This window comes from Pinus tabuliformis, chromosome 9 (genome assembly GCF_031772625.1).
Source record: "Pinus tabuliformis cultivar Carrire ecotype Pingquan chromosome 9, CPIR1, whole genome shotgun sequence".
In the NCBI taxonomy this organism is placed as follows: Eukaryota; Viridiplantae; Streptophyta; class Pinopsida; order Pinales; family Pinaceae; genus Pinus; species Pinus tabuliformis.
Window position 1 is genome coordinate 1,401,882,732 of NC_142307.1, and position 11,678 is coordinate 1,401,894,409.

General features: G+C 40.8%; 1 protein-coding gene across 1 annotated transcript; it reads right to left on the reverse strand.

The window, feature by feature from the left end:
- Positions 1-6,480: 6,480 nt before the first annotated feature.
- On the reverse strand, positions 6,481-7,377 carry LOC149153786 (uncharacterized). Its single transcript, XM_089443921.1, has one exon. The coding sequence runs from the start codon at positions 7,375-7,377 to the stop codon at positions 6,481-6,483; it is 897 nt and encodes a 298-aa protein (XP_089300047.1).
- Between the last annotated feature and the right edge of the window lie 4,301 nt (positions 7,378-11,678).

Below are 11,678 nucleotides of genomic sequence, written 5' to 3' on the forward strand. Positions count from 1 at the left end.
TTCTCGCGGAGCAACTCGCCACCGCGGCCCTGGGCGATATTGAGCTCTGGGTTGACTTCGTCAGGGCCATCGATGGCAAGATCAATGTGGGGGTGATCATCAAACTCCTAGATTGGGATGCCCAGAGACTCGACCTGCTCAGCAAGACTTGAAGCAGCAGGAAAAACGGTGGGGGAAGAACCCAAGAAACTGATCTAAACTAATTATTAATCATCCAACGGTCCAGAACTTTTCAATCATCTAACATCTTATCTAATGGTTTAGAGAAGTACACGGTGACAATTAGGGAAATTGATTTCAGAGAGGAATGCCTTACGTCATAAAAATGTAAATTTTGAAGACAAAAGTGCTTCTGCAAATCTCATGAAATGTAATTTTTACATTTCTTTTTTTTGTTTAAACGATTCTAATAAGTATATAAAAAATATGAGGATAATTTTACTCAGAAAACAGCAGCAGCAACATACGCAATATAAAAATAGTTTTGATAAACAATTTCTTTTACATCTTGCAGTGCATCTCTGAATTTTTCGCTCAAACTTCCTTTCTAAAAAATTATATTTAAAGAAAACATATTAATAATATATAGATAGATAGATAGATTCATCAAAAATTAAAATTCATTTTAAACTTACCATGACTTTAGAAAACAAAAATAATCCATAGATTAATTAATTTCTGAAAAACATTAATTAAATTAATTAATTTAGCTCTGAAAATATACGAAATGGCCTGAAAATAGAAATCAATTGTTTTACTCAATTCTATTGGTCAAACTTCAAAATATTGTGGAAAACTATACTGAAAAAGACAATCGACACTTAAAATTCGATGTAGACATTTTCATGACTTTATGACAATCGACATTTTCATTTTACTAACAAACCTGCAGTATCCATGTGTCTTGCCCTTCAATTCTGAGTAAGATTAGGTAAGTATGAGAGGTGGTCTGCAGTTATTTTTTCCAAAAAGAATAATGGTAATATTAAGAAAAAATTAAATAAATTTTAAAGTTTATATAAATTTTAGAAAAAAAAAAAAAATTAAAAAAATTAAAATTTCTATAAATTTCTATACATTCGATAATCTCTCCACTTAAGTTCAAATTCGATAATCTCTCCACTTAAGTTCAAATCCCATAACATGAATATATTTATAATCTTGAAAAAAAATTCTATGTATAACTATGCCGGCTTCAGTACTGGAAAAAAAATATATTTGAAATATTGAAAAATTAAAAGAAATGAATATCTTCATTTAATTTTTTTAATATTTAAAAGAATTATAAAAACAATATTATGAATATATTGTATTATAGTCAATGATATGATTTGACAGAGTGGATTAACCAAATCTTAAATATTTAAAAGAATGATAAAAACAGTGTTATGAATGTATTATATTGTAGTTAATGATATAATTTGACAGAGTGGATTAACCAAATCTTGGTGTAGGTAAGAAACAAATTTTTACTATGTATTTTGTTTATCATATAAATATAAATTACCTTAATTTATTATTTATTAATATTAAATATTTTAAAATGGAATTTAAAAAATGGTTATTATTTAGATGTATTAGGTTGAATTTTATTTGTAAATTTAGGTTGGTCTTTTTTCTGTTTATAATAAAAGAAGCTGAATACACATCCTGTCACTAGGTGGCCTCAACTTGCCTAGTGGGAAACCAAGTCTGTTGGCCAACTATGCATATTCTATGCCATCCAAAATTGGTAAATTAGAAGTCTTTCTACCCAAGCTATGTAAACAGAGCTATTTAAAAGCCAGTTTTTATCTACTATTCCCACAAACATGCATATATATAAAAAAACCCAGCCGCTAAAAAACAATAGTGACCTGAGATCATATGCTCAGTCTATTCCATCGGTTCGTCCTGGTCTGGCTCAACAACTGCTGGATCCGCTGCTGAGCCAGCGTGCACTGGTGTCTTGTCCACAAAACTGGGAATGTGTCTCTGTATGTGATCCAAGCATATATCTTGTTTACAGAGCTGAAATTGAATAGTCTGCAGGTCCCGTTTGTAATCCGGCATATCCCTGATTATCAAAGCCATGCCCATGGAGACTTGCTCCACTGCCTTACACATCAACCTCTTCATGAGCCAGTATAAGTGAAGAGTCTGCTTGTATTGAGACATCCGACCTCTCGTATTGCCAGGGTCAGAAACGAGGTCTCTCCATTCTTCCATCTCTTCCTCAGAATCCTCTTCATTCACACTATCTTCCATCTCATCAATAATTTTCCTGATGCCAGCATCTGTGTCCTACATGTAGGCTCTGGCCGCTTCCTTCACTGTCTCGTCCATGGGACGTCGACCCAATCTTTTGCTAGGGGTGTCACTGACCTGGGAGCGCGGACTATTATTTGTCCTACCCCTGCGACCACGACCACAACCTCAGGCTGCCCTTGCCATATCACCGCTTCCTTCTATCTGTTCATAGGACGAATAGTATTGAGTCAGGATGAAATCGTCTTCCAACCAAATTCCCATAAACTTTGGTGTTTTCTGTCTATCTGCCCTATCTCATCTATGCCTGCACTTCCCTATTCCCAAATATCCCGATGGGTTATTCGCCCCTTCTCACTATTCCCCCTTGCCTTCTTTTCACTCATGTTTCTGATACCAGTCTCTCTGTCAATTCCTCGGTCTCCTTCTTTAGTTCTGTTTTCCCCTACTCGAGGCTTCCCTAGTATGGTAAACCCATGAGTCTGACTATCAGAATTCTCTCCCATCCTCCCTTGCAGGCTGGCTCCACTCCCTTTCACGTCAGTGACCCCCCCTGGGAGGTCTTTTCCTTCTTTTTTGGATTCTCACCTAGTTCACCCTCCCAGGCTCGCTCTCTTCTGCAACTCGGGTTTCCCTCCCCTACCCAGACTCCCTGCTTGATTAAGCTTTCCAGACTATCCAACCTCCTAGCCTCCCTATCACTCTCTATCTCACCCTTTATGTCCATGTCTCTTGACTCAGCCTGCCTCTTCCTGTCGATATCTATACCCCCTCTCTTTTCCTGCCTCAAAGCCGAACTACCGTGCTCTTCCCTTCCCCGAGTCCCATACTGATTACGTAACAGAACCTCCTCACCAGGTCTTGCCTTGTCCCCCATTCCCCTGGTTCTACACCCCCCCCCCCAACATACTGCAATTGGCTATTCGAATTACAGAGTATAGGCAGTATACATACCCGGTATTTCGCTTCCTGAACTCTGGCTGATTGTTTGGCTTCCTCGTCTCGCTCCTTCTTCTTTTCTCTCTCACTCTACCCTTCCTTTCTGCCTTACTCCCCCTTTCATACCTCCTACCACCACCCTGCTGTCCCATCCTTCCTTCATCGTCGTCCTTCCCACCTCTCCTCATCCTGACATTCCTCATGCCACTTCTCTCGACCATTCGGCAGTACCTCTCCACGTTCTTCCTTTCGCTCATGCGAGCTGCGGTGAGTAGTCCTCGCTCCAGCCATCTTCTGACATCACCATTATGGCTCTTTACCTCCTCCATCACCCTGATCGGGGGCCTGTTATAATCCTTATGATTTCTATTATGCCTTTTCTTCATCTTTGGTTAATATTTCATTTAGCGGGTCCATTCTGATATCCCTTGGGTGTATAGGCCAGGTTCATTCCATATGTCCCGATTGTGGGTCACTTCCCCAATTGGCTAGGAAATCGACCGCTTTATTTCCTTCTCTTTTAACGTGTTTTATTATTAAGTAATCAAATCGTTTCATGATTTCACCTAGTTCTTGTATGAGACTTGCTATTCTCTAGCTGTGGCAAATCCTGTCCCAAGTCGTTCCATTATATAGTTTCCTCATCATGTTGATTACCATTAATGAATCCCCTTCCACTTCTAATTGTTTGTACCTGAGCCTGACAACTATTCTCATCCCTTGTCTTGCTGCCATGAGCTCTGCTTCATTGTTGCTCATCATGCCTCCATAAGCCGCGTACAACAGACGAGTCCTGCCCTGGCTGTCTCTGAAGATGCCACCTATCCCTGCATTACCTGGATTGCCTTTGGAGGCTCCATCAAAGTTTAATTTGATGAAGCCTTCTGCTGGTCTACTATACTTCTGAGACAATACCCCGCTCATTCTCGTTTTTTTCCATGCATTCGCTCCCACCATCTCCTTGGTTAAGTTAAGCTTTTTTAGGATACTAGTTTCCTGCGGCAAGGTCTCCCAGTCTTCTTGCTTCCATTCTTCTGCTAGTATGGTTTCTCTTATATGTTCAATTACTCCTCCCCATACCTTCTCCGGTGTAAATGTTTCATTCTTGAATATCCTTCTGTTCCTTTCCTTCCATATCATCCATAGATTGAAACCTACAGCTAGCCCCCATGCTCTATTTAGGACTGGACTGATAAAGTGACCGCGTCCCCATTGTTGAACCATCTCTTTTATGCTCTATGGATTCCTATCCGTCCTTCCGAAGACCTCATAGATAGCTTCCCACTGTCTTTGTGCAAACTGGCATGAGTTCAGTAGGTGTTCTATATTTTCGTTTTCCTGCTTGCACAGGTCACAGCAGGCTGGTCCCTGCATCCCTCTTCTTTGTAATTGATCCCATGTCAAGATTCTACCTTTGCATGTTAACCAAAGAAAGTGGGCCACTTTTGGCCACCATTTTCTCTTCCAAATTTGTTTCCACAAGTGCTGGTTCCCTTCCTGTTCCTTTTCGGCCTTTAGATCATATGCCTCCTTTACCGTGAAATTACCTTTCATTGTGTAACCCCATCTCAGGATGTCTGGTCCCGCTCTGATTGGAATTTTCCTCATTTCCATTTCTTTCATATAGAGATTTCTCTGATCTTCTTCTATATTTTGTCCCCATTCTTCTGGGCTTTTCCAAACTCTCCAATTCTCCTCACTGTTTTCATTCTTCCAGTAATCCTTCACTCTATTTAATCCTGCATCTTTTGAATATTGTAGAATACTTCTAAGTTCCTGCTTTCCATTTAATTTATCACGTTGTTGCCATGCTTCATCCCAAAAATTTGTTGTTTTACCATTTCTTATTTCCCAGAAGGCATGGTTTGTGATGATATCCCTGTTCTCGCTGGCCAAGTTCCATATATTGGATCCTCTCCATTTATCTATGTTTCTTAAGATCTCCTCAGTTCTTCCTGGCATGTTATACTTCTTGGTCCATATTCATTTCCAGAGGTCCCCTCCTCCAATCATCCACCTCCACCATAACTTGGCTCCCATAATTTGGTTAGTGAGGTATGGGTCCTTCAATCCTAGGCCTCCTTCCTCCTTCTTTCTAGTCATCCCTTGCCATGACATTAACGCCCATTTTTTCTGTTGTTGAGAACCTCCCCATATGAATTTCTTCAATATCTCTACCATTTTGGAACATGCTCCTTTCGGTGCTGCCATCCCCGATAATTGGTAGATTGGTATGGATTGCAGGACTGCTTTTACTAATACTACTCTTCCTGCCAGGTTTAGAGATCTGAATACCCAGTTGGCAATCCTACCTTGCATCTTCTGTATAGTTTGCTGCCAGTTTACCATTTTTAAGGAGTTGATTGTTAGAGGTATGCCTAGATACTTGGTTGGAAGCTCCCCTTCCCTAAAACCCATCATCCTTGATAGATAAGATTTGACATTTCCAGTTGTGTTAAAGAAGTAAGCACATGATTTCTCATTGTTAATTTGTGTGCCCGAGGCTTCCATAAACAGATCCAGAATGTTCTTCATTCTTTTGACTTCCCTATGGGACACATTACAGAATAGCATAATGTCATCCATGAACTACTGATGGGTGACCAGGAGCTCATTTCCCCATGCCCTTATCCCTTTGATTTTATCCTCTTGTACTTCCTTTTTGATATATCTTCCTAGACCTTCAGCTGCTATAATGAATAGGAAGGGTGATAGGGGGTCTCCCTATCTTAACCCTCTTGTGGCATTGAAGGTGGATGTCGGGGTTCCATTTAGGAGTATTGAAAAGATTGGGGTAGATATCATTGCTGAAATCCAATCTATCCATCTTCTGCAGAACCCAAAAGCTTCCATTACTTTCCTTAGGTACTCCCAGTTTAATCTATCATAGGCTTTGGATAGATCCAATTTAATCATCACCCCTACCATCTTTTTAGATTTTAACGAGTGTACCACTTCCTGGGATACAATCAATCCATCTAGAATCTGTCTACCCTCTACAAAGCCTGTTTGCTCAGGTGATATAATACTAGAAAGAATCGGTTTCAGTCTCTTAGCTATTAATGTAGAGATGATTTTATAGATAACATTACACAGTGCAATCGGTCTAAACCCCTACGGTTCATCAGACTTAGAGGATTTAGGTATGAGGGAAAGAAGGGTAGCATTTAGACCTGGACATACCTTTCGGTTCCTTCTGGATTCTTCCACCATGGCTATAATGTCATTGCCTATAAATTTCCAGGCTGCTTGGTAGCATTCCACCATAAAGCCATCCAATCCTGGGGCCTTATTTTACTTTATCCCTTTCACCACTTCCTCGACCTCCTCTATCGTGACTGCTCTCATAATCGCAAGGTTTTGCTCTCTAGTGATTATCTTGGGGATCTCATTGCATATTCTACTCATTGCCGCCTGTCGTTCCTCTTGAGGTTCCATTAAGAGGTCTTTAAAATGCCGCACCAGGGTTTCCTCCATTTCCTCATGCTGGGTTTGTCTTTCACCAACTTCATTTTTCAGAGAGAAGATTCTATTTCTCTGCCTGTGCTGTATCATTGCTTTGTGGAAAAATTTAGTGTTCCTTTCTCCCTCTCTCAACCAGTTCACTCTTGACTTCTGTTGCCATAAGATCTCTTCTTGTTTCCTTCGTTCCTCTATTTGGCTAACCAATCTACCCTCTTCTGCTTCTAAGTCGGGGCTTCTCCCTTCCCTTATAATTTCTTGTTGGATTTCTTCCATCTTTTGAGTTAACTGTTGTTGGTCCTTCATTATGTTTCCAAATTCCTGTTGGTTCCATTCCTTGATTTTTTTCTTTATTTCCTTTAGTTTGCGTTGGAACGTTTGCATTCTATTCCTGCCCCTTTGTTCACTCTGTGTCCACCATTCCTCTACCTTGCTTATGAATTTGGGGTCCCTAAGCCAGAACACTTCAAATTGGAATGGTCGCTTTTTAGGGCTAGATTTGAGTTCAATCTCCAATCTCACCGGCCAGTGATCTGATCCCATCCCAGGTAGTATCATTGCTTCCATGAAAATGTCTCTGCTTACTATCTCCTCTGATATTAAAAATCTATCGAGTCTTGATGCGATTTGATGTCTGCCTCCTCTTCTATTATTCCAGGTATGAGTTCCATTAGTAGTTGTGATATCCACTAACCTCTGTTCATTTATGGTATCCCCAAACATCTCCATGTTTGCATCCACCCTGCGCACTCCGCCTCATTTCTCATTTAGGGATTTATTCATAGTAAAGTCCCCTCCTATTATCCATGGAATATTATGACACAATCCTCTCACTCTTTTCATGTTGTTAATGAAGTTTTTCCTTTCTCCTGGGATATGTGGACCGTAGACTCCTGAGAGTAGGACCCATTCTTTGGATCCAATGTTTCTGAATTTTCCAGATAGTATTCTTGGCATACTTGTCCAGCCCTCGAATCTAACATCTTCTGGGTTCCAGAGTATTGCCAATCCTCCTGCACTTCCAGTAGCATCTTGTCCTACTACCTCATACCTTGGTTTGAAGTTTCCCATGATCTCCTTCATCTTTATTTCACTAATCTTGGTTTCTTGTAGTAGCATAACACTGGGCTTATCTTTCCGCAATCTTTCTTTAAGATATTGTTGTTTCCCCTTACTGTTCAGACCCCTTATGTTCCAGGTCGTGATTATCATTTCAACAATTTGGTTGGTTGGTGGAATACCTCTGATAATGGCACCACTCATCCTGAGTTAATGAGCATTTCTCCTACCATTTGGATGGATTCACTCATGGATCTTCTGCCCCTTTTTTTCCCTACTTTGCCTGATGCTCCCATTTCTGGTCCTTGTCCTCCTTGTGATCCAAGATGCTCTGGTTGGTTTAGCACTATCGTCCCTCGTTTTAGTTTATATTGTTGAAACATTTCTTTGTATAGTTGTTTTTGATCTTCAGGGATGAACCTCTCATCCAGGTGCCTCCACTCCTGCAGTAGTCTCTTCATTACTTGTTCCTCTTCGCTGAAATTTTCCTTCTGTATGTCTATCTCCATCTGGTTTTGCTCTATTTGTTCTTTGTTTATTTCTCCTTCTCTTTCTTCTACTGTTGTTATCATTACCTGCTGTTTTCCTTTTTCTTTCTGCTTTGGTTCATCGGGTTCTTCACTATTTTCCATAGGTACCTCCTCCATTTCCTCCTCTTGTAGAACTGCAAATTTATTTTGGTTTGCCTTTCCCTTCTCCTTCTAAGGACTCTTGTGGATACCCGATGGTTTTTTATTCCTTTTTCTTCTATGGACCTCCTGGAAGCCTCCTTCCATTTCCTTACTTGGTTCTTCCTCGTTCTTGTTTCCCTGGGTGTTCTCTAGGATGTTCAAGGGGCAGGATCTAAATAGGTGGCCATATTCATGACATCTCCTACACCTGAATGGTATATGCTCATAATCCAACGTTTGTTGCCATACTTCATCATGATATCCTACTTCTATGCAATCAGGGAGAGGTTCTGTGATGTTCATGTATACACATATCCGGGCATAAGAAGTGTACCTTCCTTTTCTTGTTGTATCCGCCACTTTGACAAAGGTTCCAATCGAGTTACCTATCCCTTCCAAAATTTCTAGGTCCCAGAAATCCATTGGGATACCAAACAACCGAACCCAGATTGGCGCCACTAGCATTTTTTCCTGATCTAGGTTATAACACTCTTCCCAGTGTCGCATGAATAAGCCAGCATTATTAAAGAAATAGGGCCCCTCCTCAAAGACCTTCTCTTTATCTGCTAGATGAGCAAAAACTACTGAGAAAAATCCGTTTGCTACTAGTTTCAGGTCTATGTGGCCTTTGGGTTGCCAATGTTGTTGGATCCATTTAATCAGTTCTTTCTCTGTTGGCCAGACTCCTATGAATTTATAGATCAACACATGATCTTTCATATATCCCCTGTACTCTTCTAGTTTGTTATTAGGAATGACAAACCAGGGTTTTTTAACTGCCCTGTGTAGGCATTTGCCTCCCAACCCCGCTTGCCATCGCGCTCCCATGACCGGTGTATTCCTCCTTTTTCCTTGTGGTCCATTAGGCCCATTTCTAATCGCGCCCCCCCTTCTAGGCTCATCCTACCTGTGACAGGCCTCACCTGCCTCCCTGCGCCTCAAACTCTGATCCATTGTCGTATTGTTTTGTCAGGATCTGCCAATACCCCTACCCTCTGGTGTTGTAGCAAGCTTGCCAGGGCAAAACTGCTTCAAACCCTAACCCATGACCCTGCACTCCCAGCCATTTTTCGATTTCCTATTTTTCATATTAGGTTGATTTTTTTATTGTAAGTTTGGTAGATTCTTTTTTTTCATTAATTATAAAGAAAATTTATTCCAGATAGATTGGCTAGGTGGCCTCAACTTGCTCAGTGTTTCTATCCAAGCTATATAAGTCTCAAATTCTTGTCCATTCTCTAGAGATCTACATACATATAAATTTGCATAAAGAAATGTAAAAGTTATTCGCATATATATATATAACCGTAAAAATAGACTATCTATTCATGTTGTTCAACAAAAACGGATTCCACAAGTGACATCTCACTTAGACCAAGATAGGTGTATAGTTTTATATTATATTCATCGCTTTTTAAAATAAACTATATTATATAAAATTATAAAATTATTATAAATACAACCCTGAGTTGCCTAAACGTCCATAACATAACCGCTAAAAAAACATTTGAAATTAGCATTAAAATCAAATTAAATTTACCATTACTACCCTAAACATGAGTAATTAAGCCTAAATATGACTAACGCATTCTCAAGACGATAAAACTTTCCATTTAGAATGGCTTGATAGGTGTCGTTTTATTTTGCCTATGCCTTCCGTCCTAACATAATTTTATTTTATGCATATCAATTGTAATGTTTTGAATTTGGTGAGACAGATGTGGAGAAAATTTGAGTACCAGGTGTAAGTAGTTGCATGTGTTGTTTGCAAACTCCCTCCATGGTATGCATGGACCAGCAGAATTTGGTGTTATTAGTCCCTGCCATCTGGCATTCGGCAGGGACTATAGTAATCGTTCGTGACAGATATAGCATTAGTTCTTAGTCGCTGCCCGGGGTTATTCGATGATTATGTTAAGGTTTGCAAATGCCCTGTGCGCCGATGTGCCCAGATAACCTAAGTTCCATTTCCACCTGAGGCTTTGCGATCTTATTTGGCCTCTTCCCGAGGCGGAAGAGGCTCGAGCATAGCTTAAAATGGTTTTACGCTTGGTGCATTATCGCTAACCGTCAACGGTCTCGTTTTAATGTTAACATTAATTTGATTCGTATTATCTGCAGGGGTATGCTAAGGTTTGGTAAGGTTTGGTGTTCCCTGTTACAAGGTTGTGCATGTTGGCAGCTGGTGCATGCCATGGTTCAATAGCTGTTAGTATAAGGTGGTTCCGAGGTACTAGGTGTTGTTTCCTCGGCCCTGCGGAATGGTGAGAGAAATAGTAGTTACAGAGGACAAGCTTTTCAGCGCCCACGCAGACCACGAAATCCGCGTGTGACGCCGCTCTGGTTCGAGTTCTGGGGATGGCCACAAGCGAATAGCCACAATACTCACGCTGCTGGATTACATACATCGCTGGATGAAGCCGAAGCGCGACGTTTTTGGATGTTGGTCAGGCGGTACTGAAAACCCTAAGTCGACAAACCCTAAGTCCCCGAAGCATGTCGGCGCGATATGCTGTCTGGCTTACACCAATGGTTTCTTGTATTCAGGCTCCTCAGATATGACTGTGAAGGTATGGCGAGTCTCGGACCTCAAGTGCGTCGAAACGATTCAGGCTCATGATGACGTTGTGAACGCCATTGCTGTCGGGCGGGACGGGTTGATCTTCACTGGGTCGGATGACTGCACTGTTAACAACCCTACATGGGAAAACCAAACACAGGGACTCAAATTTAATCTCAAACTTGCCTGTCAAAGCCCTCGCTCTGAATTCGAATGGGTCTTCTGTATACACAGGATCCTCGACTAGTGAAATTATTTGGTGGGAAAAGGAGCGATACTCGTCCAGCCAAATGAACCAAGCCGGTGTCCTTAGCGGCCATGCATATGGAGTTCATTCCTGGAACACCCATATATCTCTTTGCTGAATGTTCCTGCTAAAATAGGCAGGAAATTACTAGTACAGTGCACAGGCAATTGATGCAAATATGCAAAAGGGGTTTCCTTGTGAATATCTTCAGGAGCGCGAGCAGGAATTGGAGCATCTATCCCACGCAATTCTTCAGTCAGAGTCGCCCTCTGATAACCCTAGAAATTATGTTTCAGCTATTGAGATGTTAGCAGCTCTAAGTTCCTTCCAACAGTCCGGGTCTGTCTGGCCTTCAACTTCCTTGTTTGTGGAAACTAAAATTTAAAGTTCAGGGGTCGAACCCACCCAATAACTAGAAAAGAATATAAATAAAAAGTGAATAGAGAATACCCCTCAACCCACTGACGACAAAATGGGAAGGAAATCACGAACA

Coding starts and splice junctions, on each gene's coding strand:
- LOC149153786 (XM_089443921.1), bottom strand. CDS start 7,377: ATGGAGATGTTTGGGGATACCATAAATGAACAGAGGTTAGTGGATATC.